The sequence below is a fragment of the Antrostomus carolinensis genome, unplaced genomic scaffold, assembly GCF_000700745.2.
Source record: "Antrostomus carolinensis isolate BGI_N321 unplaced genomic scaffold, ASM70074v2 scaffold5254, whole genome shotgun sequence".
NCBI lineage: Eukaryota > Metazoa > Chordata > Aves > Caprimulgiformes > Caprimulgidae > Antrostomus > Antrostomus carolinensis.
The window spans coordinates 10,301-28,379 of record NW_010309969.1 but is presented as its reverse complement, the minus strand read 5'-3'; the positions used below and the strand labels follow the sequence as shown (position 1 = coordinate 28,379).

Below are 18,079 nucleotides of genomic sequence, written 5' to 3'. Positions count from 1 at the left end.
AGAAGGACTTTTAATGAACTGTCAGGTTTCTGTTTACTTCACAGTACACATCAACCATGCTAGGCTTAAAAACAGTGCAAAACAGCATGCACAATGTTAATACAGTCACTATAGCTGCTTAAAAATACCTTTATTTAACACATCTCGCACTGGGCTTCACTCTTCCTTGGAGCGATTTTGTATTGTGTGATACGAACAGTTCACAAAACTGAGTACTGATCTGAACGTCATTTGTGACATACATACAGTTTCTGTAAAAGTTGAATACTTTGCGACTAGGTGAAAACTTGGTTTAATGCTGAAATTATATGTTCAGCTGAGGTAGGTATTCTTAATACAGAAGGATGTTTCCACAAAAGTCCACTCGGTTAAAAAAAGACGTGTAAACAGATGAAGAGAAACTTGAGTTGATGTTTCTGTAATGCTTTAGGGCAGTAAGGAAAACAGGATTTAGTAAGTCATTGAGATATGCCTTAACAGCAGTTTGCTGTAACACATTCTGTGTATATCTTTAGAATACATAAGTGTATGTTTATGTGCACTACATTTTTGAAAGCCATGTGAAAATGTCCTAGGGGAAATTTATTTGCTGTTTTGTAACAAGCTATCATAAAAATACATTTTTCTTAGTAGAAAGAGCAGCACTCTCCTGATTGTTTATAACGAGGCATTCACTTTCACAGATGGAAAATGGTTGATCATTATGTTACCCGGGTCCGTGGGAATCTCCAGTTGTTAGACAAGCTGGATTTGATTGACAGAACAAGTGAAATGGCGAGGCTTTTTGGCATTCAGTTCTTACACGTGTTAACAAGAGGCTCCCAGGTAAGATTTAGTTTTCCTTACCCTTCATGAAAGTGAAATAGTCTTTACAAATGTCTGAGTTCTTCAGTATCTTTTCAGTCAGTGTATATATTTTCAGAAGACTGTTTTGCATAGCATTAAATTGAAACATAAAGAAAGACAATTCAAAAGCAGTAATAATGGATTGAATGGTTAGTCTCAGAGATTAAAAATAGCTGTTAAAAACAGAGTAATCACGCCAGTCTCTCTTCTACTGGCTCTGGACGCACTAAGTTTTCCCTTTGAGTTGGTATTTCTCAAATCAATCTGAAAATGAATGCTTTTAACATTAAGAAAAATAACTGAGCATGTTTTAGAAAGATGAGATTATTTTCTTCCAGGGCAGACAAAGCTGCATTGGCTATGTTCTAAGTGACATTTCCTGTGAAGCAGATCTCTGGGTCAGATTTGATGATAAGACAAGAAGGGCTCTGGTTTCATTAAGTACACGTCTTGCAAGATGTGTGTGGTTCTGTTATTTTGATTCTTGCATCAGAAGGAAAGGGAGCAGGACAGAGTGAGACATACACTACTCTTTGTTTGAGACCCCAGCAGTCTCAGGTAATACCAAAGGTTTTCCTTGCCCAGGTTCTGAGTGACGAGACTAACTAGGCTGTTTTCATGGCTTCACATGAGCCGTGAACAGCACCTGAAAGGAGAGACAACTACTCTTACTCACATGTGTTTGCTCTTCTGTTGTTGTCTTCTTTCTTACCATAATTCTTCTTTCCTACCATATTTCTGTTTTAATAGACATTTAGTTGAGCTGACCAGGATTGATTACTTTGCCAACTTCTGTGGACAAAAAGACAACTTAAAAACTAATGTCCTAAGCAGAGCAGCATAGTTTCAAGCCAGCCAGAAATGCAGTGTCTGAAGCTGCAGTTCCTTAACAATTCAACCCAGTTTAAAAATGTCACCACTTTTTTTCCTTTGACTGCAGCTGCCTATGTCCTCTCTTGACCCAGTGCAGGTTCTTGTAGGTCTTGCTGGAACTGGCCCTATTTTTTTTTAGTAGTGGTGGTGCACTGGTGGCAGAACCATGGTGAAGTTTAATAGGTATTTGCCAGTTTAGCTCCTTGATCTGGTTTACCATGTAATCAGAAAAGTACTGCTGTTGGAACAAAGGAAGAGAAATGCACAGTTAGGGACAGGGAGGGTGGGACTGGCACACTGCCACCCAGTATGCTTTAACTGTCATGACTGCAGACTGCGAAGACTGTTCTGCCTGTCATTTTCTCAGATGCCTGTGAGTGGGAGAGAGCAACAGAAACACGCTGCATTTTCTGTCCTGACTGTTCTTTTCTCTTCCCTTCTGTGCACGTATGTTTTGTTTCCATTGAAACTTTCTAGATCACAAAAATTACAGTTGTAACAATTCCCAGTCAACTCAATTTTTTTTTCACTCAGAAGAATCGTCACTACCTTTTATGAAGCTATTCCTTTCTCCTTAGCTGAAAAAAGATGTTAAAAGGAATAGTACTAAGAACTGATTTAAGATATTTTATTTTCTCCATATTTTTGCAAGTTTTACAAGGTCTTTTTTAAAGGTGATTTTTTCTTTTATTTTTATTAAGCTATCTTGAATATTCCATAGAAGACTAAACAAATCTAACAGGTAATTGTTATAGACATATGGATTATTAGTCAGATGATTGAATAATTTACTGAAAACTAGAAAAAAAAAATAGTTCTTGCCAAATGCAGTCCCTGACCACCTCATCACACATCTGATGTCATCACCAGACACAAATTAGTGCGCATTTAGTGCAAGGCAGCAGCATCTTAGGCTGCTGCAAAACTACACTTTCAAGCCCCAACCTGTTTGTAAGGTGGCAGGGTCTTGTTAAAGCTGTTGGTTCTGTAAGTGCATTTATAACATCAAAGTTAAATAAATTATACCTAACTCACTCAGTAGAATGATTGAATACGTAGTATATCAGGCAGAGGGCTTTTGAATAGTGATTTAGTTGCTTACAAAACACAGGATTGTAGGATTATATAGGATTGTTCTTTGATATTTTTTGATTTTTAGTCCTTTGCCACCCATGTATGTGACTTTCAACTATTTTAATTTTTTATTGTGAGCAGACACAGTGAATAGACCTAGCTATTAGTGCTTTTAAAGCCTTACTGAAGCATTGAATAATAGATAAATAACTAGGGCCATTTTTTTCTCATGTTGCTACCTCCACATGTGACATTTTGTGATGTCTTGAACAAGGTGAACGTACTTGAACTTTTCGTTATTTTATGCTTCCTGTACTACTTGTGGCATCATCAGGGAGAAAGCATGATACCCAGTGCAAAGCAGCAGACTTTGGGAAGGGGCTGACTTAGATTCTTCCCTTGGTTCTCTTGCTGCCAAGTATATTCTAGTTACTTCTCATGGTTAGAAGCTTGGAGGCGCAATTATCAACTTATACAACTCACAGGTCACTTCTCTGTTTTCCCAAGTGTTGAAATAAAATTGCTGTGCAGATTCCTATGGGAAATGGTAATCAACTGCATATTATACTTTGTTTTCTTCAATGTTCTCCGAGTCTAACAAAAATACAGTTTAGCAAATGCTCATTCACAGACTGTAGCGTGGCCATCCATATATATATTTGTGGGTTGTTGGATGCTTTATTTTTTAACCTGAGCTGGATGTTTATTTTTTCCATAGATAAAAATTAGACGTACTTGTTTTTCAATGCTTAGAGCTAAATGATGAAACACATGGAAAAGTTCCACTGTATATGATAGAAAATATACATTAAAAATAAGAGTATGGCTATTTATTTTGGAAAACTAGTTGTCCGTACTTTAAATTCACGATGTGTAAGTGAGTATTTATCCAGTTTTAATATACCCATGTTTATTCTGCATTTTTGAAATTATAATTATTATAATTATTATTTCCAAACTGTTTTGCAGTATCGTGTGGAGTCTATGATGCTGCGTATCGCAAAGCCAATGAATTATATTCCTGTGACACCCAGTGTCCAGCAACGAGCTCAAATGAAAGCCCCGCAGTGTGTTCCCTTAATAATGGAGCCAGAATCTCGCTTCTACAGCAATGCTGTTCTTGTATTAGATTTCCAGTCGTTATATCCTTCCATTGTGATAGCCTACAACTACTGTTTTTCAACCTGCCTGGGACATGTTGAAAACCTGGGAAAGTAAGTTGTTATTCTTTTCTCACAAACTTCGATTCTGTAGAGACTTCAGCATCTTTTCTAAGGTACTGAGAACCCTGGGTTGTCATTGGACACAGTGGGCAAGTATTAATAGCACCATTTTCTGTTACAATAGAGAAGATAAAGATCTGCCATGTGAGTGTGTGTGTGTGTGTGTACACACACACACACATGCATATTCATATCAATATGTATTTTTAATTAAATACAGAATTAGGCTCTGTTCTGTTAAAAAAAAAAATTAACTCTGTATGTGCATGTGTGTACATTTGTTCCATTATTGTGGTGATGCTAGTTTCCAGTATTGCTTCAAAATAAGTTAAAATGGTATATAAATCTACTACCTATTTTCAAAACTGGACTAGTATTATTCCTCTGTATGTTAATAAATTGTTGTTCTCTTTTAACAATTGTAGTTCTCTCTGGTCTTAACTATTCAAAATTAAAAGATACAATGAGTTATTCTGTGTAGCATCTCATATTGAGATTAACAGTAGTTCTGTTAATTGGAAAAAAATCTCATTGCTCATTATAATTACTTCTATAAAACAATATTTGGGAGAATGAGAAGTTACATGCAGTGCTTGCTAGATGTCACCATCAGATTTTCAAATTTCTGATTTGAAACTCTGAATTTGTAGGAGGCAAATATATGCACTGTGTAATGTGGTAAACGTGCCTGCTTTCCATGTGGGATTACAGTATGAGTACATGTCTCCACTAACTCAGCATTTGGAAATAATGCATTAGCATAGAGCAGAACTGATAGATTACATATGTTGGAATTTAGCCAGGTATTACTACTTTATTCCTAGAACCTTTTGCATGTAACTAAGAAATTTTAAACGATTGTTTGTTTGTTTATACCTGAGATTATAATTGTGATTCTATCCTTGCTGACATTCTCAACATTTTAATGTGAGTTGATGGTTTTGCTTGATCAGGCTGTAAATGGATGAATTATCTTCATATTTAATTTTTCTCTTGATTAGATATGACGCATTCAAATTTGGCTGTACATCTCTCAGAGTACCTCCTGACTTACTGTACCAGATCAGGCATGATATCACAGTGTCACCCAGTGGAGTAGCTTTTGTCAAGGTAATGATATTAGTGCTCTCTGACAGGCATTTTCACTTCCTGTTGGCTGACTGGCTTAAGATCAAATTGATATTAGAGCTTATATTTTGCTGCATTAAGAGCAGACAGAAGGGGGGAGATTCAGTCTCTCATTTTCCAGTGTTTTTTGATATTTGTCAGAGTGCTGAACTTCTGGCGGTTCAGGAAATAGAATGTCATCTTTATGCTTTCATTTATACTGAAAGCTTATTTCATCTATAATTAAACTGTATTTTACTTGTGCAATTGGGGGATCAAACAGTAATTATCTGTGTGTAACACTTTATTCTCCTCCTGCCTGCATAGCAGAATGCTTTCCTAGAAAAAGAGTCACGCTTCGGGAGATGAAACTCCCTGACTTGCTTTCTATTGTTCTCATTTTATGTTATGTGTACTGCTGGCTGATTTGTAATTAATAAATAAATATGGCCTGCACCTCTTAATTAGCCAATCACCAACTTACATATATTTAATGTAAAACAAAAACATTAAGTAAAGAATTTTTAAAAGACAATATCTCCTTAGCATTTTAACATTTTGAGAATTAACAGTTAACTGTCGAAGCCCCATTTTTAGTTAATAAGGTTATCTAAACATTGCGTTAGCAGGGCTGATGAAAACAAAGAACAAAAAGCTATTTACCCTGCCCTTAAGAGCTTTGCCTCTATTCTAGGTTGCTTGTAATATTTGTGGGAAGAGCCAAACCGCTGGTGCCTAGGGCATCTTGCTAATTAATTTGTCCTCTTACCAGTGATTATCTAGCAGTTCTGGGTTTTGCTTTTACTTCTGAAAGTTTAGGTTGGGCTTTTTAACATAATTTTTTTTCTTTGTTCCCTTTATGGCAGCCTTCAGTAAGAAAGGGTGTGCTACCAAGAATGCTAGAAGAGATCTTGAAGACTAGGATAATGGTGAAACAGTCAATGAAGACTTATAAGCACGACAAGGCTATAACTCGAATGCTTGAAGCTCGTCAATTGGGTCTAAAATTTATAGCTAATTTTACATTTGGTTATACTGCTGCTAATTTTTCTGGAAGAATGCCATGCACTGAGGTAAGGGTTGCAGATAAAAATGCAGAAAAACTGTGGAAAAGACACTATTAATAAAGTATAGTCAGATAACACAGTATTATTCAAAACATATTTAATCTAAATACCTTCATAAAAGCTGTTTTTTATTTCTAGTGCTGAAAATCAAAAACTCGGGGTTTATTTATAATTCTTTAAAAAAAAAAAATCTTATTTTTCTTCTTCCCATAAAAGAGCATTTGGAGTTGGCATTTTTATAGAACTCTTTCCAAAGGCAGATTGGATTACAATTCTAATAGTGGAGATAAAATAAAACATTGTAGCTATTCAATAGTTTTCATAAAAGGAAAAATCAGCAGAATCAAAAACTAGAGGAAATGATCCTAAGTGATCTTGTCTGGTTCCTTATGCTTCCTCCTTTTAATATGCCTAAAGAAGTTTAGACCAATTTTTCCTTTATTTTAATTCTTAATAATTTTTGATTGCTCATTCTTGCTATTTTGGGGTAATATAAGCAACCTTTTTATTTATTATATGCATTTAAACCATGAAATAAAATATATTGTCACAATACAGTAATTTTCATACACAGATCAAGCAACGTTAGACTGTGTTTACCAAGAGCTAGTATTGGATTTAGCAACAGAATAAAGATTTTCCATTTACCCTTAACTTTGCAGGTTGGGGACAGCATTGTCCACAAAGCCAGAGAAACATTGGAGCGTGCTATAAAACTGGTGAACGATACGAAAAAATGGGGTGCTCACGTTGTGTATGGTGATACTGACAGGTAATTAATCATCTGCTTCTTACATGTTTTAAAACCATAGTAGGTCTTCAGAGATTTTTTTTTTTCTTTTTTGTCTCAACAAGGGGAATATATGATACTGCAAAGAGTATGTGGACCCTCTTTGGGATGTTGCTTACTGTCTTGCAAAATATGCAAAGTAAATAATTTTTTTGGGGGGAGTTTCTTTTAAGACTCTTAAAAAACACTTTGAGGGTTTCCTTTCTTTTGAAAATCATGTGGAAGAGAAAGCAAGGGGCATCTCTATTTTTTCAGGTGTGAATTAATGTAAGTCTTATTTATCAAATTAGTATTTTTGTGTGTGTTTCTGATGCCGTTTTTATTTTGGAAAATATAATATTTATAATATAATAGGCATTGCATGTTGATACTTAGAGGAAGGCACTATTTTAAGTTTCAATTCAGAAGCAGCCACCAGAGTGTACAAAGGTACAATTAAGCTGCCTGACATACATCATATAAATATCTCCTCTTTCTTAGTCAATCTTTCATCTAAATAATAGCCATGCTCCAGGCGTATCCATCTCTGGTGCTAGACTTGGATAGTTTTTCAGCCACAGGTAACAAAGCTTGTCTGGCTGTCCTTCCTTAATTACTTGTGAATCCAATGATTGATTTCAGCCAGATTTGATAAAAGACTTGAAATTTCAAAGATACTAAATTCATAGCAGCTTCACCAAAAGAAAAAAATTGTTGGAGAAAGGACATCAAATCCTATTGCTTCCCATAGTGGGGGAAAAAGGGGGTACCCAGAGCTCTTCCCAGTGCTCTCATGGGAACTTGAGTTTTGCAGTACCTGGGAGCAGTCACGTCCCTGCCTTGCCAGAGAGTCGCAGTGTTCATCGTGCCTTTGGCACTCCTCATCTCATACTGAATGCTGAAGTTTCCCATGTTTTGGGCTTTTGTAGCTGAAGGAAGGGAACAGAATTGGTAACAACCCTGTATTGCCACCAGGAAACTAAGGCTTATAAGTTTCAGGAACTATGTTGAAGAGATGTGTGCTTATTTCCTACGTCTGATTTCTCGTAGCATGTTTGTACTCTTGAAAGGAGCCACAAAGGAGCAGTCTTTTAAGATTGGTCAAGAAATTGCTGAAGCTGTAACAGCAACAAACCCCAAACCTGTTAAACTGAAGTTTGAAAAGGTAAAAGGAAAATACTTTACTTGCAAGTGTGTTGAGTGAAAACATTGTTATCCTAAAAAATAAAAAGTGAAGATAAAAGATTATTCTGGACACTAATGTAGCATAAGGATGTACAACAGTCGTGTGCTGCGCTGCTTCTGTGGCTGTATCACAAGCTGCTTAATGCCCCAGGGACCTTGTCAGAGGAGCACTGCAGCGTGAACAACAAAAAAGAAATATTCCTACTTTCACATCAGGCTGCCTGGTGGCCTGTTGCGCTGGCAGCACCAGGCAGTTTGAAATTCCTGTCTCATCAATTTTTGGATGTGTCTCCCTCAGTTTTGTATTACATACATACAATCAAACCAATGTGTGCAGCTTGGTAGAGAAAATGTACACCTTCCCTTGAAGTGATTCCAGTGCATTAATTAAAAGCCTAATATTTATTCTTCAGCCAGCTTTAGCACACTTCAGGATATGTCCATGTAATACATAGACATCTAAAGTGAAAAATCATAAAAATCCTTTCAGTAGGCTTTTGGAAGAAGTATGAAGGACAGTAAGGCCTTTATAGAAGAGCAAGGCAATGTGGTACTAATTTTGGTGGAAGTTTATAATTGGACAGTCATTAGCAATCAATTCAGGTGCTCCAGATAGTTTCAAAGTATATAGTTGACTCAACAGGTTCAATCAGAATTTGTAAGCAAATTGCCATTTTTCAGAGACAATACAGTAGAAAAATATGAGCAAGAAAAGTCAGGGTGCCTATGGAAGGCACAGAAACTTTTCCTCACTGACTGAAGTACAGGGACCCTTCCCACTTCGGAGGCAATTGTGTGTCATTAAGCTGAAGGAGTAATGAGCCAGAAAAAAAATACTCTCTGCAAGAGAAAAATACTTGAGAAGATGTCCGAGTGCCCTTATTCACTTGTAAGTCAAATATTGAGTACTCTCCTAGGGTAGCTTTCTAACATAGGAAGAGGAAAATGCCTCAAAGCTGGAGCATCTGTTGCAGAAGTAGAACGACTATGTGCAGGACCTTCTTCAGCCTGAGTCAATCTAAATTTGCTGCCGCCTCTTCCATGAGAGCCAGGAAGATGTGGTGTTACCCTAGGAAGACATTGTTCCCTATTCTTGCTTTTAAAACTGGTCAAGGAATATTGACACAATCAAGAATGGCATAAGAGGTTGGAGAAAACAAGCAAAAGAGACCTTGATCCTTAAAATCCTTTCATGAGGAAACCATTCTCCAAGCACAGGCATTTTAAAAGCATGCTTTCCCCAAATCAAGATACTTAATGATTTTAGGCACCTCGTAATTAGATGAAGTTTGAAAATAGAAAGTTCAAAGCCACTACTTTTGCTGTTAAAGTTTTCTTCTCTAATATTTAGAATGAAGTTGTCATTTTAAGAAAGAGGGATAACACAGTTACATTTAAAATGCTGACAGATGCAATCCAGAAAAGTAAGGGTACTCAAACTATACTGTGTGTCACTTTTCATCTGAGCTTCAGGTTGCTTAGCTTTTACAGCTAGATGAAATATAAAGTGACTTAAGAATGGAATACCACTAAACCACAACTTCCTCGGCCATCCTTTAACAGTCTTTTGATCTAGTTTAGTGGATTTAATGATTAAAAAAAACCCAAAAAACAAACAAATAAACAAAAGACCAACAACAAAGCAAAGTACTCCTTAGGAACTCACGATGTTCAGAGCCACCTTATGTTCCCAGCACATGCCAGATTGCACTGTCTTCTTTCTAAATATTCCAGGTCTACTTGCCATGTGTCCTGCAAACTAAAAAGAGATACGTGGGTTACATGTATGAAACACTGGACCAGAAGGACCCAGTATTTGATGCAAAAGGCATAGAGACAGTCCGAAGGGACTCCTGTCCTGCTGTTTCCAAGGTAAAATACTTCCACATTTCTTCCTGAATGAAATAATAGCATACTGTTACTTCACTGTGTATTTAATATACATTAACACATTGTATGTACAAGAGATCTGGAGGTGCTGGTTGGCAGCAGACTCAATATGAGTCAGCAGTGAGCCCTGGCAGCCAAGAGTGCAGACCGCATCCTGGGGTGCATCAATCACAGCGTAACCAGCTGGTCAAGAGAAGTGACTGTCACGCTGTGTTCAGCGTTGACACGGCCTCACCGTGAGTGCTGTGTGCAGTTCTGGGTCCTACAATTTAAGAAGGATGTGAAGGTCCTTGAATACATTCAGAGGAGGGCAACAAAGCTGGTGGAAGGACTGGAAGGCATGTCCTGTGAGAAGCAGCTGAGGGTTCTGGCTTTGTCTAGTTTGGAGAAAAGGAGGCTGAGGGGTGACCTCATCACTCTCTACAGCTTCCTGAGGAGGGGAAGTGGAGAGGGAGGTGCTGACAGGACACATGGAAATGGCTTAGAGCTGCACCAGGAGCGATTTAAACTGGACATGAGGAAGCATTTCTTTACCAAGAGGGTGATCAAACACTGGAACAAGCTTCCTAGAGAGGTGGTCAATGTCCCAAGGCTGTCAGTGTTCAAGAGGCATTTGGATAATGCCCTTAATAACACGCTTTAACTTTCGCTTAGCCCTGAACTGGTCAGGCAGTTGGACTAGATGATCATTGTAGGTCACTTCCAACTGAAATAGTCTAGTCTGTTCTATTCTTTATTTGTCCTTTCTCAGAGTTTCTAGTCCTTGTGAGTTGTCCGAGACTTTGTTTATCTGGTATGAGCTGTTTGAAAGAGAAATTGAAGATCTTGCACAACATTACAAGGACTTGCACTTTCCATCCTAACTACTCACTTTCAGCTTCTAGAAACCCCATAAAAAGCCCTCAGCCTCATGTAAGTTTTCCAGAAGACCAGTCTTGATCCAGTTCACTTTAACTGGAAGTATTACTGCCAAGATGAGTGAGGGACACTGATGTGTCTGCTAAATAGCTCATTTACAGAAATAAAGTTTAGCTAAGAATTCAGTTAAAATAAGCTTCCTTGCCTGTTTATTTTAAGCTATGTATTGGGGAATTAAAAAGGCTCTTGTTCTTAATCAAGTCAAAACAAATTTATCCCAGTAAGAAGGGTAACCACTTAGGAGGAAGAGAAGACTGAAAGGGGATCTTATCAATTTCTATAAATATCTAAAGGGCAGGTGTCAAGAGGATGGGGCCAGACTCTTTTCAGTGGTGCCCGGTGACAGGACAAGGGGCAATGGGCAAAAGCTGGAACACCAGAAGTTCCACACAAAGTTAAGGAAAAACTTCTTTACTGTGAGGGTGACGGAGCACTGGGACAGGCTGCCCAGACAGGTTGTGGAGTCTCCATCTCTGGAGATGTTCAAAACCCACCTGGATGCTTTCCTGTGCAACATGCTGTAGGGAACCTGCCCTGGCAGAGGTGTTGGACTAGATGATCTCCTGAGGTCCCTTCCAACCCCTACCATTCTGTGATTTACTTCCATTTTCTTTCTAATCCAAATTCTTTTCTTTGTTGAAGTGATCAGAAACTCATGGCAAAACATTTTAGATGATGGGAAAAAAATGTATTCTCATACTCTGGAAAACCTCTGTAACTGTGTGCTGGAATATTCATAATGTCATGAAAGATGTGTCAAACTAAGAAAAAGCTGTCTGGTACTGTGTTAATGAATGTCTTGGAGTGGAAGACAGTGCAACCATTAGTCATATAAACATTCTAGTTCACAACTGATACTTTTTCTAAGCAGCCTATTAATATTTCCACATAATTTACTTAATTATTTGGAATTAATTATTTTTTAGTTAAACATACATGTTTTTCTCACCTTTCTCCTTTGGTTGTAAAGATACTTGAGTGTTCTATCAAGCTGCTATTTGAAACGCGGGACATAAGTCAGATCAAGCAGTACGTTCAGAATCAATGCATGAAGTTACTGGAAGGAAAAGCCAGCATGCAAGACTTCATCTTTGCAAAAGAGTACAGAGGGAGCTCAGCTTACAGACCGGGATCCTGTGTACCAGCCCTGGAAATCACCAGGTAATCAGATTAAGGAGTGTTCATCATAGATATTTTTTCTCTTGACCTTTGTACTGCCAAGTTACGGGTAGCAGTGAGATGTGTCCTTCAGATATTGTTGCAGCAGTTGGCTCTGACTTTCTTCCATGTGTGAAGAGAGATGAGGCTTCAGACAGTCCTAGAAAGCCATTTTGTAGTCCTGGAAAGAGCCACCCATGTTCAAGAGCAAGGTCTCTTGTCAGGACACTGTAACGTTGTGTTCACTGCTGTTACTTATGCTTTGGTTTTTTGTACCAGGCCTTGACTCTCCAGGGTTGCCCATCCCTCATGGGTATTAGATATGCTAAAAATTGTAATAGTGGTGTCTCTCAATGCTGTGAAATACATTGCCAGGCATAATTTTTAATTCTTTTAAAAGTACCTTACTTAAAGATAATATTTCATCCTGTCAGTATTTTTTATCAGTAATAGATAATGTGAGCTGGCACATTTTGTCTCCTTGTGTAATATAAAATGTCTTGAAATTAAGCTGTGCTTTTTAAATAAAATTGAATTCAAGTCGTGGATTGATACCTGCTTTGAACTATGAATAGTCCTTTGCTTTCTGGGTACTTCAGCTCTTTTGGGTACCCTGGCTGCCCTTTATTAAAATATTTCATTAAGGAGGGGGTAGCTAGAAAGCAACCTGTGTGCAAATCCAAGTGACCTGAAACAGGACATACCTTTAGGGCTCATGTTCCAGGTTCTAAAATTTGGGTCTGATCCTGAGGCAAATTAAAAATGAACCAAGGTTCTCCTGTGCTTCATAATAGACACTCACTTCAGTCACCTGGTGAGTTACTAATGTAATCAGATGGGGAACGTTACAAGCAAGTGAAATGACGAGGAAGTTGTCTCTGAGCGCATTCTAAAGGCTGTTTTTAAACAGGAGGATGCTGGCCTATGACCGCCGCTCAGAACCGCGAGTTGGGGAGCGAGTGCCCTACGTCATTGTGTACGGCATGCCCGGCCTGCCCCTGATACAGCTGGTGAGGCGGCCCATCGAGGTCCTGCAGGACCCCAACCTCAGGCTGAACGCTACCTACTACATCACCAAACAAATCCTGCCGCCGCTGGCCAGGGTGTTCTCACTTATTGGCATAGACGTCTTCAGCTGGTACCATGAGTTGCCACGGGTGAGCGAGTGAAAACAAAGAGATTACAAATGCAGTGCATCTATTCCGTGTCTGCTTTTATCGTCACTGTTAATGGAATGGGGTTTATATGAGGCAACAGCAAAGATTATTTTACAAGGCAGTGTTTGATGCCCAAACATGCAGACCTGATTCTTACGTATTCTGTGTATTTTTTTTCACTTAGTAAATCAGCTTTTCCTGCCAGCCCTTCTGTGCAGGTTTGATCACACTGTCATCCATTCTATTTTCTGACTCCTTCCATAGTTTAAAAGAATATTTTGCCATAGCTGTATATTTTTAGCAGTACTTGCATATGCATCCATTTGGCTGTACCACCTTTTAAATCTCTCTATAGTAGATCTTGGACCTCTTGTTTTACCAAGACGTTTTGAAGATCTTTCCTCTTTATAGAAAAGGTGGTAATGCAGCAGGAACACTTTTTGAAAAGTCTCAATCACCAGAAATTTTAAACTAATTATATCCAAAACTGACTTTCCTAAAAGTTAAAGAAATCATTGAGATGCAGGAAGAGAAGTGCTAGATACGTGGATTTTTGAGCAACCTGGTCTAGTGGAAGGTGTACCTGCTGATGGCAGGGGGGTTGGAACTAGATGATCATTAAGGTCCTTTCCAGCCCAAACCATTCTATGATTCTATGATTTTAGTTTGTGATTGCCCCCACAGAAAGGGACCGTGAAAGACAGTGTATTTGTGTAGTTTGGTTACTCTGCTTAGTGTAGACTTTGGCAGCATAGTAGTACATCATGTTTCCTTCTGCAGACTTTATATAGCCTCAGTTGACTTCAGTTCTGCTTCTTTTCTCTACCTTTCTGATGGCACTGTGACAAGTCACCTGCAGCATCTCCAACAAGCTGCTCTAAAAAGACAGGAAGAGCCCTGACTTTCTGCAGGGCCAGGGAGGAGGTCACAGGGAGCAGAGCAGCTGGGTGTTTGAAGCTGGAGAGTGAAGGAAAGCACAAAGCGTACGTCATGCAGCTCCAGGAGCGAGTGCAGAGAACAAACTTCTCTGGATGAGGGGGTGGTGGTGGAGTTTTGTCCAGGGAGATCAGAGCATGAGCCAGAGCCACAGACAAAAGGATGGTGACAGCTCTGTGACCGGGACCGCAGCAGCACAGAAACTTGAGGGGAGGCAGGATCTGGAGGCACGTTTGGATGTGAAGTAGATCATCATCTACCAAGGAGCAACTGCAGGAGACAGAGTTTGAGAGACCGGGATTTTAGCATGTGACTGGGGATTTCTTTGGTTCCTCTTGCTCTTTTCTGGTGAGATTCCCTGTGAAGTAGGTGTGGGTGGGCTCTGTTCAGTCTATTGTTTCAGGGCAAGTGATGCGATCCATGTAAATCATTTGTGTATGAAACTGTGCCCTGCAGGCTGTGCTGCACTTTCATGCTCCTTTTAAAACCAGGCTATGTAATCTAGGAATAAGGCGAGCTGCTCTCTTGAAAGTTCATTACCTCCTAATTAATTTTTTTTAACAGATTCAAAAAGCTGCCTCGGCCGCCCGCAGCGAGCTAGAAGGACGCAAAGGCACAATCTCCCAGTATTTCACGACCTTACACTGTCCCGTGTGTGATGAACTGACCCAGTATGGGATCTGTAATAAATGCAGAAGCCAGCCACAGCATGTGGCAGTGATTCTCAACCAAGAAATCCGAGAGCTGGAGCGTAAGCAAGAACAGCTGCTCAAGGTATGATTAAAGCATTGGCAGATGTCTGTCAGCCAAAGACGGGATGAAATTTCAAAGCGGCCTGTTCCTGAATGTCCCCAACAGAAATGGGAAGTACAATCCGGGTGTTAAACGTGTTACAGCTTGTTTGCTTTTCCCGTTGCTGCTGAAGGCAGCATAGCAGCTGTTACTCCCCTTAGCTTTGTGCAAAACTGAAGGCAAAGGTGGGGGGGGGGATCAGAACAGAAGATGCTTTTTTCCTTTTTCTTTTTTAAAGAGTATCTTACATGGTTTGTAGGTGCCTTTTTATAATACGAGTGATGGAGAATTGTAAAAGTATTAAAGATTCACCTTTTTTTGCGTTAAAATAACTGATGATGTTCTAGTAACAAAAACCTTTGTCCCAGAAAATGTATTTATTGGTATGTATAACCTGGATGAGTTTTAGCTCGGGGGCTTTCTTGTTACATTTCCTCTGGATAGGAATTTTCCAAGCTGTTTTTCTCCCTTGAGCTAGAAGTCAATTAAGAGGGTAGCTGGCTGTGCTCACGAATATATGATAGCAAAGCACAATGCCTCCCCTTGCAGAAACATTTGCATATCCACACCTAATTTTCATGCTATCCTTTTTTTATAATTAATAAATATTTTTGTCAGAATTGATTTTTAGCACTAGCATGTGAACCATTTTAAAGACTTGTCTGAATGTCACGGATATAAATGTTCCTGTAGCCCAGGCATTGATTTGATAGGTTCCCATGGGGCTAGAAAACCATTAGAATTCACTCCTCATAAATATTGCATTACTGAGGTGTGGACTTCTATTTCTTGCTGTATTTTGTAGTATTTGTTCTGATCTGCATTGTAAATGGCAGTAGAGGAAGGTGATGCATGTTCTGCAGTTTTCCAGTGGTCCTCTGAACCTTTGACATTGCTTTTGTTCTGGAATAAATGAGAACTTGGCAGATCCACAGAAGGATCAGTGGGTTTGATCAGAAAGAACATTCTCTTGTCCCTGCAACATGCGACAGGTCGCCAAGGCCTGGCTGGGATCCCCCTCCCAGTCGGCGTTTGATGACTCAGCCTCTCTGTGAGAGCCTCTGTCTCACTTTAATACGAAGATGTATATATATCCTTCACAGCTTAAATTGTTGGCCCTCCTAGATTATAAACATGCTGGAGGCAGTAGAAAACTCATAGAACACTGAATCATACATTATTTTAAAATGCACTTAAAAATTACATGCCATAGATTAAGGCCATACGCTTCTCCTCTCTAAGCAGATTGAACTTAGGAAGTGTCTCGAGTACCAGAGTTTGGTCCCTTGTGTTCAGACCAGGCACAGCCCCTTTCAGTAGAACTAGGGTAGACTTTTCTTTCTGGGGCTCTTCTGGTGGTTACAAACCTGGACCAATCTGTGTAAATCCTGTTCCTTTTGGTCACGGCGGCAGCTCAGAGGACCGGTATCTTTCGAGGTGCAGCGTGTGGGACTTGGCCAAGCGGGGCAGCTCCTCTCCAGCCAGTGTCAGTCTGAGGTTCTGGTCTGCAGGGATTTGGTGCTGATCCAGGTCTGGCTGAGAGGGTGGCTGGTGCCCACATAAGTTTAACGTGGAAAGAAGGGAAACAAACAGCTACCAGCGTGGTGCTGGTAGGGCTGTGCCTGTTCTGCTGATAGAACATTGAGTCCCAAGCGATTTATGCCTTGCTTGTGTTAAGTTTAAAATAATCAGTTTTGCTTTTTCCTGTGTAATCTAGATATGCAAGAACTGTACAGGCTGCTTTGATCGACAGATCCAGTGTGTCTCCCTCAACTGCCCAGTACTCTTCAAGCTGTCCAGAGTAAGCCGAGAACTGTCAAAGGCACCGTACCTTCGCCAGCTGCTTGAGCAGTTTTAAATGAATCTGTGTTACAGGATTCCAGGTGCTATATTTTTTTTTCAGTGTTTACCACACTAAGACTATTGTGCATGGTGCTTTTTCAATTCTCATCTAGTCCAGGATTTCCATTTTAACTGTGGGGTTTATTATCTGAAGAAATAATGAACGCTTATCCTAACTAAATTAAAAAAAATAAATAAATACATTTGTTGATCTATGAATAGCTCACTTTTTAAGATGTACAAATTTCTTCCTTCTTTCATGTTTCTAACATACTGTTTTATAATGCTGATGTTGAAATAGCTATGTGTAACATCTTGTAAATCCATTTCAAAGTAGAAGTCAAGTTTACTTCCTGGAGGAAGGAGCACTGAAAACCTCTTGAAACGATAAAACCATTAGTGTGTGTTCTTGAACTGTCAGTATCAAGACGTGTTACTTATATATTCTCCATTCACTTTATAATTTTGTCTGCGAAATATTTTGTAAATACACTTTTTTACTTTTCAAAACAACTGAGTAAAATAATGTGCAATGACTTTTATACAGATAATTTTAAAGTCGGTTGGTATATCTCCTCCTAAGTTTTGCTTGATTCCAAGTAGATTGTTATTTTGATCAGACTGTGCAAGCAGTAGTATCATGTGTAGCATTTTGAAACATTATTTTCTAAAAATTGCTGTCTTGCTTTAGCTATCAATGGGGCATTGTGAGGAACTGTGCAAAGACATTTTTGTTACAAACCTGTGGGACTGTTGCAATACTTTAAATATAAAATTTTATTCCATTTTTGCTTGTTTTGTATAGACATTTCTATTGCTTCTAAATATGCTTAAAATATTTTCTTTCCTTATGTACTGTACAGTTAAATCTTATTTGCCACCATCTTGACAAAATGTGTATTTAGAATATTTGTATAACTGTATAAAACGGAAAAGGAATTATGTGGTCAGTGCATTGTTTTCTAAACTGGAAATCATTTTGTTTTAGAAGTTAATAATGGAAACCATATTAAAGTTGAATAAAATGATATGGTAAAAATTACATGCTCTTTTATATTTACGCTCAACTGCAGACACCTTTGTTTCCCCCATTTGGCACAGAAATAGTAACATAAATAAAACTGCTCAAAGAAGGGTTAAGAATCTGCATTTCAGTTTCCAGCTTAAGCTTCACGATCCAAAACCCTCGGTATCAGTTCTTGGAGGCCTTCCCCAAACCAGAAGAGAAACATTTCCAGTTTT

The 18,079-nt window shown here is 38.8% G+C and overlaps 1 protein-coding gene across 1 annotated transcript in view; it reads left to right on the top strand.

Annotated features, from left to right (window-relative positions):
• Nucleotides 1-17,876, top strand: part of REV3L (REV3 like, DNA directed polymerase zeta catalytic subunit) — a gene marked incomplete at its 5' end in the record, with an annotated part of 48,463 nt that extends 30,587 nt beyond the window's left edge. The window contains 11 exon segments of the mRNA XM_010166236.2: nt 684-825; nt 3,763-4,007; nt 5,018-5,126; nt 5,990-6,196; nt 6,853-6,962; nt 8,010-8,124; nt 9,879-10,016; nt 11,923-12,113; nt 13,021-13,267; nt 14,768-14,977; nt 16,713-17,876. Of these exon segments, the coding sequence (XP_010164538.2) occupies nt 684-825; nt 3,763-4,007; nt 5,018-5,126; nt 5,990-6,196; nt 6,853-6,962; nt 8,010-8,124; nt 9,879-10,016; nt 11,923-12,113; nt 13,021-13,267; nt 14,768-14,977; nt 16,713-16,853 (1,855 nt within the window).
• Nucleotides 17,877-18,079: the final 203 nt, after the last annotated feature.